The following is a 20433-nucleotide window of genomic DNA, read 5'->3' as shown; positions in this document are numbered from 1 at the left end:
CAGACATTTCACCAAGGAAGACATACAGATGGCCAAGGAGCACATGAAAAGATGCTCAACATTACTAATTATTAGAGAAATGCAAATCAGAACTACAATGAGGCATCACCTCATGCTGGTCAGAAGGGCCATTATCAAAAAAGCTAGAAACAACAAATGCTGGAAAGGGTGTGGTGAAAAGGGAACCCTCCTACACTGTTGGTGGGAATGTAAATTGATACAACCACTATGGAAAACAGTATGGAGGTTCCTTAACAAACTAAAAATAGAACTACCATATGACCCAGCAATCCCACTACTGGGCATACACCCTGAGAAAACCATAATTCAAAAAGAGACATGTACCACAATGTTCATTACAGCACTATTTACAATAGCCAGGACAAGGAACCAACCTAAATGTCCATCAACAGATGAATGGAGAAAGAAGATGTGGCACATATATACAATGGAATATTCCTCAGACATAAAAAGAAACAAAATTGAGTTATTTGTAGTGAGGTGGATGGACCCAGAGTCCGTCATACAGAGTGAAGTCGGAAAGAGAAAAACAAATACCATATGCTAACGCATATATATGGAATCTTAAAAAAAAAGTTACTGATGAACCTAGTTGCAGGGCAGGAATAAAGAGGTAGACATAGAGAATGGACCTTATGACATGGGGTGGGAGGGTGAAGCTGGGGCGAAGTGAGAGTAGCATCGATGTATATACACGACCGAGTGTAAAACAGTTGGCTGGTGGGAAGCAGCAGCATAGCACAGGGAGATCGGCTCGGTGCTTTGCAATGACCTAGAGGGGTGGCATAGGGAGGATGGGAGGGAGGCTCAAGAGGGAGGGGATATGGGGACGTGTGTATGCATATGGCTGATTCGCTTTGTTGTGCAACAGAAACTAACACGGTATTGTAAAGCGATTATACTCCAATAAGGATGTATTAAAATAAATAAATTAATAAAGTGATCAAAGGGAAGAACCTACAACCAAGAATACTTTACCCAGTAAGGCTCTCATTCAGATTCAATGGAGAAATCAAAGCTTTACAGACAAGCAAAAGCTAAGAAAATTCAGGACCACCAAACCAGCTTTGCAACAAATGCTAAAGAACTTCTCCAGGCAGAAAAGAAAAGGCCACAACTAGAAACAAGAAGAATACAAATGGAAAAGCTCACCATTAGGCAAACATACAGTAAAGGTAGGAAATCATCTGCATGCAAATATCATATCAAAACCAGCAATTGTGAGAAGAGGAGAGCAAAAATGCAGGATATTGGAATTGCATTTGAAATTAAAAAACCAGCAACTTAAAATAATCTTGTTTATATATAGACTGCTGTATCAAAACCTCACAGTAACCACAAACTGAAAATCTACAAAAATACATACACAAAAAAGAAAAAGGAATCCAAAGACAACACTAAAGTTAGGCATCAAATCACAAGAGAAGAGAACAAAAGAGGAAGGGAAGAAAACAGACCTACAAAAGGAAATCCCAAACAATTAACAAAAAGGCAATAAGAACATACATATCAATAATTACCTTACACATAAATGGATTAAGTGCTCCAACCAAAAGACACAGACTGGCTGAATGGATACAAAAACAAGACCCATATATATGCTGTCTACAGGAGACCCACTTCAGATCTACGGACACATACTGAATGAAAGTGAGTGGATGGAAAAAGGTTTTCCACGCAAATGGAAATCAAAAGAAAGCTGAAGTAGCAATACTCATATCAGACAAAATAGACTTTAAAATAAAGACTGCTGTAAGAGACAAAGGACACCACATAATGGTCAAGGGATCAATCCAAGAAAAAGATATAACAACTGTAAATATATATGCACCCAACATAGGAGCACCTTAATATATAAGGTCAAAAAATACAGACATAAAAAGAGAAATCAACAGTAACATGATAATAGTAGGGGACTTTAACACCCCACTTTCATCAATGGATGGATTATCCAGATAGAAAATAAGTAAGGAAACACAGGCCTTAAATGACACATTAAACCAAATAGACTTGATATTTATAGAGCATTCCATTCAAAATCAACAGAGTATACATTCTTCTCAAGTGCACACAGAACATTCTCCAGGATTGATCGCATGTTGGATCACAATGCAAGCCTTGGTAAATTTAAGAAAACTGAAACCATATCAAGCATCTTTTCCAACCACAATGCTGAGATTAGAAATCAACTACAAGAAAAAAACTGTAAAAAACACAAACACGTGGAGGCTAAACAATATGCTAAATAACCAATGGATCACTGAAGAAATCAAAGAGGAAATAAAAAAATACCTAGAGACAAATGAAAATGAAAGCATTATGATCCAAAATCTATGGGATGCAGCAAAACAGTTCTAAGAGGGAAGTTTATAGTGATACAATCTTACCTTAGGAAACAAGAAAAATCAGAAATAAACACCTAACCTTACACCTAAAGCAACTAGAGAAAGAAGAACAAAACCAAAATTCAGTAGAAGGAAAGAAATCATAAAGATCAGAGCAGAAATAAATGAAATAGAAACAAAGAAAACAACAGAGAAGATCAATGAAACTAAAATCTGGTTTGTTGAAAAGATAAACAAAATTGATAAAACCTTTAGCCAGACTCATCAAGAAAAACAGGAAGGGGGCCCACATAAGTAAAATTAGAAATGAAAAAGGAGAACTTACAACAGACACCACAGAAATACAACGGATCTTATAAGAGACTGCTACAAACTAGATGCCAATAAAATGGACAACCTGGAAGAAATGGACAAATTCTTAGAAAGGTAAAATCTCCCAAGACGGAACCAGGAAGAAATAGAAAACATGAACAGACCAATCACAAGTACTGAAATTGAAACTGTGATTTAAAAACTCCCAACAAACAAAAGGACCAGATGGCTTCACAGGTGAATTCTATCAAACATTTAGAGAAGAGTTAACACCTATCCTTCTGAAACTATTCCAAAAAAATTGCAGAGGAAAGAACACTCCCAAACTCATTCTATGAGGCCACGATCACCCTGTTACCAAAACCAGACAAAGATACCACAAAAAAAAGAAAATTAGAGGCCAATATCACCGATGAACACAGACGCAAAACTCAACAAAATACTAGCAATCTGAATCCAACAATACATTAAAAGGATCATACAACACAATCAAGTGGAATTTTATCTCAGGGATGCAAGGATTTTTCAATAACTGCAAATCAGTCAGTGTGATACACATCAACAAATTGAAGAATAAAAATCCTATGATCATCTCAATAGATGCAGGAAAAGCTTCTGACAAAATTCAACAGCCATTTATGAAAAAAAACTCTCCAGAAAGTGGGCAGAGAGGGAACATACCTCAACATAATAAAGGCCATATATGACATATCTACAGCTAACATCATACTCAACAATGAAAAGCTGAAAGCATTTCCTCTAAGATCAGGAACAAGACAAGGATGTCCACTCTCGCCACTTATACTTAATATAGTTTTGGAAGTCCTAGCCACAGCAATCAGAAGAAATAAAAGGAATCCAAATTGGAAAAGAAAACTGTCACTGTTTGCAGATGACATGATACTGTACATAGAAATCCTAAAGATGTTACCAGAAAACTACTAAAGCTCATCAATGAATTTCGTAAAGTTGCAGGATACAAAATTAGTACACAGAAATCTGTTGCATTTCTGTACGCTAACAAGATCAGAAAGAGAAATTAAGGAAACAATCTCCATTTACCATTGTATCAAAAAGAATAATACACCTAGGAATAAATCTTCCTAAGGAGGCAAAAGACCTGTAACTCGGAAAACCATAAGATGCTGATGAAGGAAAGCAAAGATGACACAAACAGATGGAAAGATATACCATGTTCTGGGATTGGAAGAACCAATATTGTCAAAATGACTGTACTAGCCAAGGCAACCTACAGATTCAATGCAATCCCTACTAAACTGACAATGGCATTTTTCACAGAACTAGAACAAAAAAAATCTTAAAATCTGTATGGAGACACAAAAGACCCTGGATAGCCAAAGCAATCTTGAGAAAGAAAAATGGAGCTGGAGGAATCAGGCTCCCTGACTTCAGACTATACTATTGATACAAAGCTACAGTCATCATAACAGTATGGTACTGGCACAAAAACAGACATATAGCTCAATGGAACACGATAGAAAGCCCAGAAATAAACCCATGCACCTATGGTTAATTAATCTACAACAAAGGAGGCAATACTATACAATGGAGGAAAGACAGTCAATAAATGGTGCTGGGAAAACCGGACAGTTACATGTAAAAAAAAATGAAATTAGAACATTCCCTAACACCATAAACAAAAATAAACTCAAAATAAAGACCTAAATGGACCAGATACTATCACTATAGAACTCTTATAGGAAAACACAGGCAGAACACTCTGACATAAATCACAGCAATATCTTTTTCAATCCATCTCCTAGAGTAATGGAAATAAAAAATATAAATGAATGGGACCTAATTAAACTCAAAAGCTTTGCACAGCACAGGAAACCATACACAAAACGAAAGCACAACCCACAGAATGTGAGAAAATATTTGCAAACAGTGTGACCGACAAGGGATTAATCTCCAAAATTTACAAGCAGCTCATGCGGCTCAGTGTCAGAAAAACAAAAAGAAAAAAAGAAGAACCCAATGAAAAAATGGGCAGAAGACCTAAACAGACATTTCTCCAAAGGAGACATACAGATGGCCAAGAGACACATGAAAAGATGCTCAATGTCGCTAATTATTAGAGAAATGCAAATCAAAACTACATTGAAATATCACCGCACACCAGGCCATCATCAAAGTCTACAAACATTAAGTGCTGGAGAGGGTGTGGAGAAAAGGGAACTCTCCTACACTGCTGGTGGGGAAGTAAATTGGTACAACCACTATGGAGAAGAGTATGGAGGTTCCATAAGAAACTAAAAACCATATGATCCAGCAATCCCACTGCTGGAAATATATCTGGAGAAAAAGAAGAGTTTGAAAGGATACATGCACTGCAATGTTCACTGCAGTGCTATTTACAATAGCCAAGACATGGAAGCCACCTAAATGTCCATCAACAGATGAATGGATAAAGATGTGGTACATATATACAATGGAGTATATTACTCAGCCATTAGAAAGAATGAAATAATGCCATTTGCAGCAACATGGATGGACCTGGAGATTATCACGGTAAGTGAAGTCAGTCAGACAGAGAAAGACAAATAGCATATGATGTCGCTTATATGTGAAATCTAAAAAAAAAAAAAAAAAAAAGATACAAATGAACTTATTTACAAAACAGAAACAGAGTCATAGACTTAGAGAACGAATTTATGGTTACCAGGGGGAAGGGTCGAGGGGAGGGATAGATTGGGAGTTTGGGATTGACATGTACACACTGCTTTATTTAAGATACATAACCGGGCTTCCCTGGTGGCACAGTGGTTGAGAGTCCGCCTGCCGATGCAGGGGACACGGGTTCGTGCCCTGGTCTGGGAGGATCCCACATGCCATGGAGCGGCTGGGCCCGTAAGCCATGGCCGCTGGGCCTGTGCGTCCAGAGCCTGTGCTCCGCAGTGGGAGAGGCCGCAGCAGTGAGAGGCCCACGTACCGGGGGAAAAAAAAAAGATACATAACCAACAGGGACCTACTGTACAGCACAGGGAACTCTACTCAATATTCTGTAATAACCTATATGGGAAAAGAATCTGAAAAAGAATGGATATACGTTTAACTGAATCACTTTGCTGTACACCTGAAACTAATGCAACATTGTTAATCAACTATACTCCAATATAAAATAAAAATTAAAAAAAAAAAAGTCAAGGACCAGATGGCTTCACTGGTGAATTCTACCAAACATTTAAAGAATTAATACCAATCCTTCTCAAACCTTTCCAAAACACAGAAGAAGAAACACTTCCAAACTCATTTTACAAGGCCAACATTACCCTAAAATCAAAACCAGACAGGACGCCACGAAGAATTACAGACCAATATCCCTGATGAACACAGATGCAAAAATCCTCAACAAAATATTAGCAAATGAATTCAACAGTACACTACAAGTATCATGCACCATGATCAAGTGGGATTTATTCCAGAAATGCAAGGATGGTTCAGCATTCACAAATCCGTCACTGTGTACACCACATTAACAAAAGATAAAAATCATATTATCATCTCAATAAATAAATAAAAAGCATTTAACAAAATTCAACATCCATTCATTTTAAAAAACTTTCAACTGGGTATAGAAGGAGTGTACCTCAACATAATAAATGTCATATATGACAAGCCCATAGCTAACATATTCAACAGTGAAAAGCTGAAAGTAGTTCCTCTAAGATCAGAAACAAGACAAGGATGCCTGCTTTTATTCAACATAGTACTACAAGTCCTAGACAGAGCAATTAGGCAAGAAAAAGAAATAAAAGACATCCAGATCAGAAATGAAGAAATATAACTCTTTACAGATGACATCATATTATATATAAAAAACCCTAAAGAAGCCACCAAAACTGTTAGAACTAATCAACGAATTTCGTAAAACTGCAGGTTACAAAATCAATATACAGTTGTTCCTTAGGGCACTGACTCCACGCAGCCAAAAATCCGAGTATAACTTTACAGATAGTGCTCCGTATCCACAGTTCTGCATCCATGGACTCACTCAACTGGCACTGATGATGTAGTAGTATAGTACGTATTTACTGAAAAAAATCTATGTATAAGTGGACCTGCACAGTTCAAATCCACATTGTTCAAGGGTCAACTGTACAAAAATAGTTGCAATTCTATACAATAACAAACTATCAAAGAAACTGGAGTTACTCAGTTTTCCTAGGTCTCTCCCATATATATGTGTTACTAAACTTTTGTTTTCTCCTCTTTAAAAAAATAAAGAGAGAAATTAAGGAAAAATCCCACTTACAATTGCTTCAAAGAGAATAATATACCTAGGAATAAATTTAACCAAGGAGGTGAAAGACCTGTACACCGAAGACTATAAGACACTGATGAAAGAAATTAAAGAAGACACAAATAAATGGAAAGATGATCTGTGTTCATGGATTGGAAGAATTAATACTGTTAAAATGTGCATACTCCTCAAAGAGATCTACAAACTCAATGCAAACCCTATGAAAATTCCAATGGCATTTTCCACAGAAATAGAACAAACAATCATATAATTTGTTTGGAACTACAAACACCCCAAATAGCCAAAACAATCCTGAGAAAAAAGAACAAAGCTGGAGGCCATCCCACTTCCTGATTTCAAACTATATTACAAAGCTACAGTAATCAAAACGATATATTGGCAAAAAACAGACACAGAGCTTAATGGAACACAAAAGAGAGCCCAAAAACGAATCCATGAATATATGGTCAATTAATTTATGATAAAGGAACCAAGAATATACAGTGGGGAAAGGACAGCCTCTTTAATAAATGGTGTTGGGAAAACTGGACAGCCACATGCAAAATAATGAAACTGGACTCCTATCTTACACCAAACACAAAGATCAACTCAAAATGAATTAAGAGAGTTGAACGTAAGACCTGAAGCCATAAAACTCCTAGAAGAAATAAAAGTAAGTAAAAAGGCACTAACCTGGCTGACATTGGCCTTGGCAATGATTTTTTGCATTTGACACCAAAAGTAAAGGCAACAAAAGCAAAAATAAAGAGGTGGGGCTATTAAAACTAATAAACTTCCGCAAAGCAAAGAAAACCACCAACAAAATGAAAAGGCAATCTACCAAATGGGAGAATATATTTGCAAATCAGGTATCTGATAAGGGGTTAATATTCAAAGTATTAACTCAACAGCAAAAAGAAAAAAAAATCCGATTAAAAAATAGGCAGAGGAACTAAACAGACATTTTTCCAAAGATGACATACAATGGCCAACAGGTACATGAAAAGGTGCTCAACATCACTAATGATTAGGGAAATGCAAATCAAAACCACAATTAGGTATCAACTCACACCTATGGGAATGGCTATCCTCAAAAAAAGCAAGAAATAACAAGTGTTGGAAAGGATGTAGAGAAAAGGTAACCCTTGCGAATCCTTGGTGGGAATGTAAATGGTGCAGCCATTATGGAAAGCAATATGGAGGTTCCTGAAAGAATTAAAAATAAAACTACCATATTATCCAGCAATTCCACTTCTGGGTATATATCCAGAAGCGAAACGAAATCACTACCTCAAAAAGATAGCTGCACTGCCGGGGTCCCAGGATCCAGGGACGGCTTCCCCGGGAAAGCGCATGGCACGCCTCGGGCTGGTGCAACATCACGCCAGCCTCTGCTGCCGCACGCTCGCCCCACCTCCACGCCCCTCCCTCCCCTCGGCCTGAGTGAGCCAGAGCCCCCGAATCAGCGGCTCCTTTAAACCCGTCCTGTCTGAGCGAAGAACAGATGCCCTCCGGTGACCTACACGCAGAGGCGGGGCCAAATCCAAAGCTGAGACCTGGGAGCTGTGAGAACAAAGAAGAGACAGGGAAATCTCTCTGTGCAGCCTCAGAAGCAGCGGATTAAAGCTCCACAATCAACTTGACGTACCCTGCATCTGTGGAATACATGAATAGACAACGAATCATCCCAAATTGAGGAGGTGGACTTTGAGGACAAGATTTAAGATTTTTTCCCCTTTTCCTCTTTTTACAACGAATTATCCCAAATTGAGGAGGTGGACTTTGAGAGCAAGATTTACGATTTTTTCCCCCCTGTTCTCCTTTTGTGAATATGTATGTGTATGCTTCTGTGTGAAATTTTCTCTGTATAGCTTTGCTTCCACCATTTGTCCCAGGGTTCTATCCGTCCGTTTTTTTGTTGTTGTTTTTAAAATTTATTTTTATTAATTACTTTATTATTTTAATAATGCTACTATATTTTATCATACTTTATTCTATTTTACTTTATCTTCTCTCTTTTTATCCTACCTTCCCTTCCTCCCCTCCTCCTTCCGCCCCTCCTTTCTTTCCTTCCTCCCTCTCTCCCTATCTTTCTTTCCTTCCTTCCTCCCTTCTTTCTTCCTTTTTCTTTCCTTCCTCCCTCCCTTTCTTTCTTTCCTTCCTTCCTCTCTCCCTATCTTTCTTCCTTTTTCTTTCCTTCCTCCCTCCCTTCTTTCTTTCCTTCCTTCCTCTCTCCCTTTCTTTCTTCCTTCCTTCCTTTCTTTCCTTCTTTCTTTTTTTTCTCTCTTTCTTTCTTCTACTAATTCTTTATTTCTACTTTTTCTCCCTTTTATTCTGAGCCGGGTAGATGAAAGGCTCTTGGTGCCGCAGCCAGGAGTCAGTGCTGTGCCTCTGAAGTGGGAGAGCCAACTTAAGGACACGGGTCCACAAGAGACCTCCCAGCTCCACGTAATATCAAGCGGCGAAAATCTCCCAGAGATCTCCATCTCAACACCACCACCCAGCTTCACTCAACGACCAGCAAGCTACAGTGCTGGTCACCCTATGCCAAGCAACTAGCAAGACAGGAACACAACCCCACCCATTAGCAGAGAGGCTGCCAAAAAACATAATAAGGCCACAGGCACCCCAAAACACACCACCGGACGTGGACCTGTCCACCAGAAAGACAAGATCGAGACTCATCCACCAGAACACAGGCACTAGTCCCCCCAACCAGGAAGCCTACACAACCCACTGAAACAACCTTAGCCACTGGGGACAGACACCAAAAACAACGGGAACTACGAACCTGCAGCCTGCAAAAAGGAGACCCCAAACACAGTAAGATAAGCAAAATGAGAAGACAGAAAAACACACAGCAGGAGAAGGAGCAAGATAAAAACCCACCAGACCTAACAAATGAAGAGGAAATAGGCAGTCTACCTGAAAAAAAATTCAGAATAATGATAGTACAGATGATCCAAAATCTTGGAAATAGAATAGACAAAATGCAAGAAACAGTTAACAAGGACCTAGAAGAACTAAAGATGAATCAATTAAAAACACAATAAATGAAATGAAAAATACTCTAGATGGGATCAATAGCAGAATAACTGAGGCAGAAGAACGGATAAGTGACGTGGAAAATAAAATAGTGGAAATAACTGCTGCAGAGCAAAATAAAGAAAAAAGAATGAAAAGAACAGAGGACAGTCTCAGAGACCTCTGGGACAACATTAAACGCACCAACATTCGAATTATAGGGGGTTCCAGAAGAAGAAGAGAAAATGAAAGGGACTGAGAAAATATTTGAAGAGATTATAGTTGAAAACTTCCCTAATATGGGAAAGGAAATAGTTAATCAAGTCCAGGAGGCACAGAGAGTCCCATACAGAATAAATCCAAGGAGAAATACGCCAAGACACATATTAATCAAACTGTCAAAAATTAAATACAAAGAAATCATTATTAAAAGCAGCAAGAGAAAAACAACAAATAACACACAAGGGAATCCCCATCAGGTTAACAGCTGATCTCTCAGCAGAAACTCTACAAGCCAGAAGGGAGTGGCAGGACATGTTTAAAGTGATGAAGGAGAAAAACCTGCAACCAAGATTACTCTACCCAGCAAGGATCTCATTCAGATTTGATGGAGAAATTAAAATGTTTACAGACAAGCAAAAGCTGAGAGAGTTCAGCACCAACAAACCAGCTTTACAACAAATGCTAAAGGAACTTCTCTAGGCAAGAAACACAACAGAAGGAAAAGACCTACAATAAAGAACCCAAAACAATTAAGAAAATGGGAATAGGAACATACATATCAATAATTACCTTAAATGTAAATGGACTAAATGCTCCCACCAAAAGACACAGATTGGCTGAATGGATACAAAAATAAGACCATATATATGCTGTCTACAAGAGACCCACTTCAGACCTAGAGACACATACAGACTGAAAGTAAGGGAATGTAAAAAGATATTCCATGCAAATGGAAATCAAAAGAAAGCTGGAGTAGCAATTCTCATATCAGACAAAATAGACTTTAAAATAAAGACTATTAGAAGAGACAAAGAAGGACACTACATAATGATCAAGGGATCGACCCAAGAAGAAGATATAACAATTGTAAATATTTATGCACCCAACATAGGAGCACCTCAATGCATAAGGCAAATACTAACAGCCATAAAAGGGGAAATCGACAGTAACACACTCATAGTAGGGGACTTTAACACCCCACTTTCACCAATGGACAGATCATCCAAACTGAAAACAAATAAGGAAACACAAGCTTTAAATGATATATTAAACAAGATGGACTTAATTGATATTTATAGGACATTCCATCCAAAAACAACAGAATACACATTTTTCTCAAGTGCTCATGGAACACTCTCCAGGATAGATCATATCTTGGGTCACAAATCAAGCCTTGGTAAATTTAAGAAAATTGAAACTGTATCAAGTATCTTTTCTGACCACAACGCTATGAGACTAGATATCAATTACAGGAAAAGATCTGTAAAAAATACAAACACATGGAGGCTAAACAATACACTACTTAATAACAAAGTGATCACTGAAGAAATCAAAGAGGAAATCAAAAAATACCTAGAAACAAATGACAATGGAGACACAACAACCCAAAACCTATGGGATGCAGCAAAAGCAGTTCTAAGGAGGAAGTTTATAGCAATATAATCCCACCTTAAGAAACAGGAAACATCTCGAGTAAACAACCTGACCCTGCACCTAAAGCAATTAGAGAAAGAAGAACAAAAAACCCCCCAAGTTAGCAGAAGGAAAGAAATCATAAAAATCAGATCAGAAATAAATGAAAAAGAAATGAAGGAAACGATAGCAAAGATCAATAAAACTAAAAGCTGGTTCTTTGAGAAGATAAACAAAATTGATAAACCATTAGCCAGACTCATCAAGAAAAAAAGGGAGAAGACTCAAATCAATAGAATTAGAAACGAAAAAGGAGAAGTAACAACTGACACTGCAGAAATACAAAGGATCATGAGAGATTACTACAAGAAACTCTATGCCAATAAAATGGACAACCTGGAAGAAATGGACAAATTCTTAGAAAGGTAAAATCTCCCAAGACTGAACCAGGAAGAAATAGAAAACATGAACAGACCAATCACAAGTACTGAAATTGAAACTGTGATTAAAAATCTTCCAACAAACAAAAGCCCAGGATCAGATGGCTTCACAGGCGAATTCTATCAAGCATTTAGAGAAGAGCTAACACCTATCCTTCACAAACTCTTCCAAAATATAGCAGAGGGAGGAACACTCCCAAACTCATTCTACGAGGCCACCATCACCTTGATACCAAAACCAGGCAAGGATGTCACAAAGAAAGAAAACTACAGGCCAATATCACTGATGAACATAGATGCAAAAATCCTCAACAAAATACTAGCAAACAGAATCCAACAGCACATTAAAAGGATCATACACCATGATCAAGCGGGGTTTATTCCAGGAATGCAAGGATTCTTCAATATATGCAAATCAATCAACGTGATACACCATATTAACAAATTGAAGGAGAAAAACCATATGATAATCTCAATAGATGCAGAGAAAGCTTTTAACAAAATTCAACACCCATTTATGATAAAAACCCTGCAGAAAGTAGGCGTAGAGGGACCTTTCCTCAACATAATAAAGGCCATATATGACAAACCCACAGCCAACATCGTCCTCAATGGTGAAAAACTGAAACCATTTCCACTAAGATCAGGAACAAGACAAGGCTGCCGACTCTCACCACTCTTATTCAACTTAGTTTTGGAAGTTTTAGCCACAGCAATCAGAGAAGAAAAGGAAATAAAAGGAATCCAAATTGGAAAAGAAGTAGTAAACCTGTCACTGTTTGCAGATGACATGATACTATACATAGAGAATCCTAAAGATGCTACCAGAAAACTACTAGAGCTAATCAATGAATTCGGTAAAGTAGCAAGATACAAAATTAATGCACAGAAATCTCTGGCATTCCTGTACACTAATGATGAAAAATCTGAAAGTGAAATCAAGAAAACACTCCCATTTACCATTGCAACAAAAAGAATAAAATATCTCGGAATAAACCTACCTAAGGAGACAAAAGGCCTGTATGCAGAAAATTTTAAGACACTGATGAAAGAAATTAAAGATGATACAAATAGATGGAGAGATATACCATGTTCTTGGATTGGAAGAATCAATATTGTGAAAATGACTCTACTACACAAAGCAATCTACAGATTCAGTGCAATCCCTATCAAACTACCACTGGCATTTTTCACAGAACTAGAACAAAAAATTTCACAATTTGTATGGAAACACAAAAGACCCCGAATAGCCAAAGCAATCTTGAGAACGAAAAACAGAGCAGGAGGAATCAGGCTCCCTGACTTCAGACTATACTACAAAGCTACAGTAATCAAGTCAGTGTGGTACTGGCACAAAAACAGAAAGATAGATCAATGGAACAGGATAGAAAGCCCAGAGGTAAACCCACACACATATGGTCAACTTATCTTTGATAAAGGAGGCAGGAATGTACAGTGGAGAAAGGACAGCCTCTTCAATAAGTGGTGCTGGGAAAACTGGACAGGGACATGTAAAAGTATGAGATTAGATCACTTCTTAACACCATACACAAAAATAAGCTCAAAATGGATTAAAGACCTAAATGTAAGGCCAGAAACTATCAAACTCTTAGAGGAAAACACAGGCAGAACACTCTATGACATAAATCACAGCAAGATCCTTTTGGACCCACCTCCTAGAGAAATGGAAATAAAAACAAAGATAAACAAATAGGACCTAATGAAACTTAAAAGCTTTTGCACAGCAAAGGAAACCATAAACAAGACCAAAAGACAACCCTCAGAATGGGAGAAAATATTTGCAAATGAAGCAACTGACAAAGGATTAATCTCCAAAATTTATAAGCAGCTCAGGCAGCTTAATAGCAAAAAAACAAACAACTCAATCCAAAAATGGGCAGAAGACTTAAATAGGCATTTCTCCAAAGAAGATATACTGACTGCCAACAAACACATGAAAGAATGCTCAACATCTTTAATCATTAGAGAAATGCAAATCAAAACTACAATGAGATATCATCTCACACCAGTCAGAATGGCCATCATCAAAAAATCTACAAACAATAAATGCTGGAGAGGGTGTGGAGAAAAGGGAACACGCTTGCACTGCTGGTGGGAATGTGAATTGGTACAGCCACTATGGAGAACAGTATGGAGGTTCCTTAAAAAACTACAAGTAGAACTACCATATGACCCAGCAATCCCACTACTGGGCATATACTCTGAGAAAACCATAATTCAAAAAGAGACATGTACCAAAATGTTCACTGCAGCTCTATTCACAATAGCCCAGAGGTGGAAACAACCTAAGTGTCCATCATCGGATGAATGGATAAAGAAGATGTGGCACATATATACAATGGAATATTACTCAGCGATAAAAAGAAACGAAACTGAGCTATTTGTAATGAGGTGGATAGACCTAGAGTCTGTCATACAGAGTGAAGTCAGTCAGAAAGAGAAAGACAAATACTGTATGCTAACGCATATATACGGAATTTAAGAAAAAAAAATGTCATGAAGAACCTAGGGGTAAAACAGGAATAAAGACACAGACCTACTTGAGAATGGACTTGAGGATATGGGGAGGGGGAAGGGTAAGCTGTGACAAAGGGAGAGAGAGGCATGGACATATATACACTACCAAACGTAAGGTAGCTAGCTAGTGGGAAGCAGCCGCATAGCACAGGGAGATCAGCTCGGTGCTTTGTGACCACCTGGAGGGGTGGGATAGGGAGGGTGGGAGGGAGGGAGACGCAAGAGGGAAGGGATATGGGAACAGATGTATATGTATGACTGATTCACTTTGTTATAAAGCAGAAACTAATAAAAAAGAAAGATAGCTGCATCTCCATGTTCACTGAAGCATTATTTACAACAGCAAAGACATGCAAACAATGCAGTGTTCAGTCAATGGATAAAGAAAATGTGATATATACACAATGGAATATTATTCTGCCACAAAAAAAGGAAATTCTTCCATTTGAACAACATGAATCATCCTTAAGGGCATTATGGTAGGTGAAATGAGTCAGACAAAGACAAATACTCTATGATATTACTTATATGTGGAATTTTAAAAAATCAAATGCATAAAATACAGAGAAGAACAGACTGGTGGTTGCCAGAGGTAGGGGGTATGAAGGATGGGTGAAATGTGTGAAGTTGTTCAAAAGGTAGAACTTACAGTTATAAGTTCTCAGAATATAATGTACAGTATGGTGACTACAATTAATTGTGTATTTGAAAGTTGCTCAGAGATTACATCTTAAAAGTTACCATCAGGGCTTCCCTGGTGGCGCAGTGGTTGAGAGTCTGCCTGCCAATGCAGGGGACACGGGTTTGAGCCCTGGTCTGGGAGGATCCCACATGCCGCGGAGCAACTGGGCCCATGAGCCACAACTACTGAGCCTGCGCGTCTGGAGCCTGTGCTCCGCAACAAGAGAGGCTGCGACAGTGAGAGGCCCGCACACCGTGATGAAGAGCGGCCCCCGCTCGCCACAACTAGAGAAAGCCCTCGCACAGAAACGAAGACCCAACACAGCCAAAAAAAAAAAAGTTATCATCACATAAAAAAAACTGAAAGTATGTGAAGTAATAGATGTTACCTAAACTTACTGTGGTAATCATTCTGCAATATACACATATATCAAATCATTATGTTGTACACCTTAAATGATACAATGTTGTATGTTAATTATATCTCAATAAACCTGGAAAAAATAAAAATTAAAAATAAATAAAAACAGAGATATGAAGAAAAGATACCAACTTTGAGACAGTAATTCCTTTGAGGTAAAGAAAAAGAATGTGGGGAGGAGAGAAGAGATTTTAACTCTTTATTTCTTAAACACAAGAAGTGTAAAGCAAAATATAACTGTTAACATCTGCTACTTCTAGATGGAGATACAGGTATTTGATCTTATTTTTGATGCTTTCACATATTTCTGAAATATTTTAAAAAGAAAGCCTTAGATGAGAGTAGCTAAGTGGTTTCTGGGGACGTCCTTAACCCAGCCTGAGATAGGTACCTGGCCTTTGCTTCTTTGGCCCATACTCCACGATGCTGTCACTATGCTGAGACAGTGTCTCATCATTTCCACTTTCCACCTCTTCATTTCCAACATCCTCCTCTTCAAAGCTGGTCTTTTCTTTAAATCGATCACCCAGGGCACTTTTTAACATCTGTCAAGAGAATTCTTTTTAACATCTTTCATTGACTTCAGCAGAATGCAAGTTGGAAAGATTAGACAGATATAACCTTTAAAAAGTTTTCTCAGAAAATTAAGCCCAAGTTTAGACACAAATTTTCAGATGCTTATGCATAGTTTCTAAAGGATATATATGTATCAGTGCCATGGACTATTCAGTTTCAATAAACTTAAGAGTAAGTCACATAGGGATTTAATATATTTATTCAATGATACCCCCAAACTACAGTATTTTGTGAAAATCAGAGATCCATCTAATTTTATACCAAATGTGTCTTTAGTTACAAAGGGAAACAATACAGAGGTATCTAAAGATATACGGTTTAATATAATCATTTACACTAAATTTAGTTTTCATCAGAATTCGATAAAAATTTGGGACTTCCCTGGTGGTCCAGTGGTTAAGAATCCGCCTTCCAATACAGGGGATGCGGGTTCAATCCCTGGTTGGGGAACTAAGATCCCACATGCCACAGGACAACTAAGCCTGCATACAGAAACTACTGAGCCTGTGCGCTCTAGAGCCTGCGTACCACAAATACTGAGCCCGTGTGCTCTGTAGCCCACATGCCACAAATACTGAGGCCTGTGCACTTTGGAGCCCGCACGCCACAACTAGAGAGCCCACGGGCTGCGACTACTGAGCCCACACACAACTAGAGAAGACCACGTGCCGCAATGAAGAGCCCGTGCACCAATGAAGAGCCCGTGCACCTCAATAAAAGATCCCGCATGCCGCAACTAAGACCTGACGCAGCCAAATAAATAAATAAATAAATAGATGGATAGAATGCGATAAAAATTTGGATAAACCTATACCAAATTTGGTTATATAATAAAAGGCTAGGATATAATTTCTCATCCTATGTCCTACCTGCTTGACTTATGGAAGATTTTCAGTAAGTAAGACACAACTAACTTCCTAGTACCTTAGCTTAGCTCTCACCTTCAATTGTAAAATCACTTAAATGCTCACCAACTATGGCAATCTCAATACAGATTAAAAAACAAGACTTGGGCCTCCCTGGTGGCGCAGTGGTTAAGAGTCCGCCTGCCGATGCAGGGGATACGGGTTCGTGCCCCGGTCTGGGAGGATCCCATATGCCGCGGAGCGGCTGGGCCCGTGAGCCATGGCCGCTGGGCCTGCGCATCCGGAGCCTGTGCTCCGCAACGGGAGAGGCCACAACAGTGAGAGGCCCGCATACCGCAAAAAGAAAAAAAAAAAAAAAAAAAAAAACAAGACTTGCCCAATCTAGTTCAGAGAGGCGCTGAGATAGTTTCTCTGATACTGCATGTAATTCTTGTTCTGTTAACCTCTTTCCTGCCCTCTGGGAGAGAGGTGAATCCCAGGATGAGACTGCAGCTCTGTTTTCATATCTGTAACAAAAGTGACCTTGTGACATATTTAAGTAGACAAGTGTATGTACATTACTTAGTTCAAAACTACTGTAATACATGTTTTACCAAATATTCCATACTGGTCTTCACAGCAAAATTTGGAGAGTATACCCTTAACTCTTCAAATCCCTTTGCAGACAGACTGTAAACACTGAAGCCTACAGTAATGTTACCTTTTTCCTTTGGGAAGCTTCCTTGTCCTAGGGCCTTGGACCCGAACTGGATACATTTCCTGTTTGCCATCTTTAGACAACTTGGAAGTTAAGAAAACTCTATTATCTGGTTCCTATTAAAAACAGAGGAGAGTTGAGTTGAAAGAGATATAAGGAAGACACAAAAAGAACATTTTGGGTGTGATGGGAAGGGAGGACCTGTGACACAAAGCTAGGTCCCTTCATTCTCCATGTTTTGCTTTTTTTAAAAACACATTTGTCAAAACACTCTATTGATCCCCAATGCCAAAGGATGGAGCAATGTCTATAAACTTGTACTCAAAGAAAAAGTATGGCTCAGCATTGCATTCAAATATAAATGCAAGTGAGGTGTTCTCAAATATAAAAATTTAGGGGTTATGGCTACATGTGGACAATGAAAAAATGATCAAATCACAAGTGGAAAGTATTAAAGTCATTATCTTTCATATCAAGAAGTCAACAGAGGGCTTCCCTGGTGGCGCAGTGGTTGAGAGTCTGCCTGCCGATGCAGGGGACACAGGTTCGTGCCCTGGTCCGGGAAGATCCCACATGCCGCGGAGCAGCTGGGCCCGTGAGCCATGGCCACTGAGCCTGCACGTCCAGAGCCTTCCGGAGCCTGTGCTCCGCAACGGGAGAGGCCACAACAGTGAGAGGCCCGCATACCACAAAAAAAAAAAAAAAGAAACTGTCCAAAACTGAAACAAAAGACAAAACCTCCAAAATATGAATATAAACTCAACATTTTAAACAATTTATTTCTTAACTTTAGAGGGAATCTTATAGAAGATATTTCTTGTGGTAAAGAAACATTTGATGTTTAACAATCTCTTCAATTTCACTTCAGTATCTTTTTCTTCTATTAAAGTAAAATTAAATTTAATACTTTTTAGTAAATAACTATAATATAATCATATTTTTAAAAAACGTTTAAAATTGAAGTTAGTGTCCTGCTCAAGAATTATTTGAAAAACAATATTCCCACCTAACTGCAACCCAGGTAGAGAAAAAGAATATTACCAGCAACTCAGAAGGCCTTCCACCATCCCTGTAAGCCTTTCCCAAATGTAACCATTATCCTATGATCCCTTTTTTCTCTTTTTATCCATCCACCCTACTATCTAAATAGATGCACAGAATGTTTAGAATTATGGTCACCTAATGCTAACTACTTTTTCAGCACTGTGTGAATTTTTAATAATGAGAGTGTATCATTGTTTATAAATTTACCCTTGGCATATACCTGAGTGTTCTTGTTGCTAGAAAGATAGGAACAGGATCGATGTATAAAATAGGATTTTATTGTCAAAGAAGAAAAGAGCGGAAGCTAATAGGCCAAAATGTTAACAGTAGTTCATGCTGGATAATAGGAATATGGATGAAAGATTATTTTTGACACTTTCCTATATGTTAAAACATTTCAATTACTCAATTAGAGACATACAATATGGGTTCTGAAACTAGAATGCTTGAATTCCAATCCTAATTCTACAATTGCTGTGGGACCTCAGACAAGATTCTTAAACTCTCTATTTCAGCTTCCCCATGGGAAATAAAAATAGTACCTACTCGAGAGCTGTGTGGTAAGAAGTTTATGCGATACCTGCAAATTAGGGAGAACTGTGCCTGGCACAAAATAAACACTCAGTATGTGTTGGCTCTTACTATTTCCCCTTTTACATAGTCATCCTGTCCCTATCTTCCTAGGGTAAGAATATACAGGTATATGCAGAGGTAAATTTTAAGAAGTACAGTGCTCTGATTAGTGCAGTATTCTTGACTACAATTCTAGCAGAGACGTTTTTAAATCTATAGACTTTTGACCAGTTGAAAGCAAGATTTTCCACTTACCACAGAAAATGCTGTGCCTTCTCCAGTAGAATTCATGGTAGGGGAGCAGTGACTTGAATGCAAGTATTCTTTTCCTATGGGGCAGGGAGCTCGAGGCTCTGAAGGATGGTAAGGTGGATGTAAAGGAATAGCTGATCGGATAGGCTCCCCTAACTTCCTAGCATTTGGGATCATATCCACAGAAGGAATTTCTGCTAGTTGGACAAATCAAAGTGGACATTAAGATGAACTAAGAAATAAGAAATAAACCATTTCTAAGAAATAAACCATTTTATATATATATATATATCCTGTATCATGTTACATATACACACACCCTATACAAACATGTTCACATACATTACCTAGAAATGTATTTTAAACTTGATTAAAAAAAAAAAAAACACCAGGGGGCTTCCCTGGTGGCGCAGTGGTTGAGAGTCCACCTGCCGATGCAGGGGACACGGGTTCGTGCCCCGGTCTGGGAAGATCCCATATGCCGCGGAGCGGCTGGGCCCGTGAGCCATGGCCGCTGAGCCTGCACGTCTGGAGCCTGTGCTCTGCAACGGGAGAGGCCACAACAGTGAGAGGCCCGCATACCACAAAAAAAAAAAAAACACCAAAATAACAATGAAAATAGGGACTCATCCTCAGTAAACAAGTAGGGACCTAATTAAATCAGGAAGAATGTAATTTTAATGTTATTATCATAAAAATACCTCCTAAAAATTATTTAAAAATAATGAAAAATTGGGCTTCCCT

At 38.4% G+C, this 20433-nt stretch overlaps 1 protein-coding gene across 6 annotated transcripts in view; it reads right to left on the bottom strand.

Annotated features, from left to right (window-relative positions):
• CEP95 (centrosomal protein 95) overlaps nucleotides 1-20433 on the bottom strand; it is a 66081-nt gene that overhangs the window by 14107 nt on the left and 31541 nt on the right. For 4 of the 6 annotated variants that reach the window (XM_060082883.1, XM_060082882.1, XM_060082881.1 and 1 more), the window contains 4 exons: nucleotides 19693-19886; nucleotides 17824-17936; nucleotides 17500-17629; nucleotides 16073-16226 (listed from right to left, as the gene is read on the bottom strand). In XM_060082883.1, coding sequence (XP_059938866.1) covers nucleotides 16073-16226; nucleotides 17500-17629; nucleotides 17824-17936; nucleotides 19693-19886 — 591 coding nt within the window. The remainder of the gene's footprint in view (nucleotides 1-16072; nucleotides 16227-17499; nucleotides 17630-17823; nucleotides 17937-19692; nucleotides 19887-20433) is intronic. The other 2 variants (XM_060082878.1, XM_060082879.1) reach the window with 2 other exon arrangements.

The sequence above is a fragment of the Mesoplodon densirostris genome, chromosome 18 (assembly GCF_025265405.1).
Source record: "Mesoplodon densirostris isolate mMesDen1 chromosome 18, mMesDen1 primary haplotype, whole genome shotgun sequence".
Lineage (NCBI taxonomy): Eukaryota > Metazoa > Chordata > Mammalia > Artiodactyla > Ziphiidae > Mesoplodon > Mesoplodon densirostris.
The sequence above is the reverse complement of the archived record's forward strand: the minus strand, read 5'-3'. Positions and strand labels throughout refer to the sequence as shown.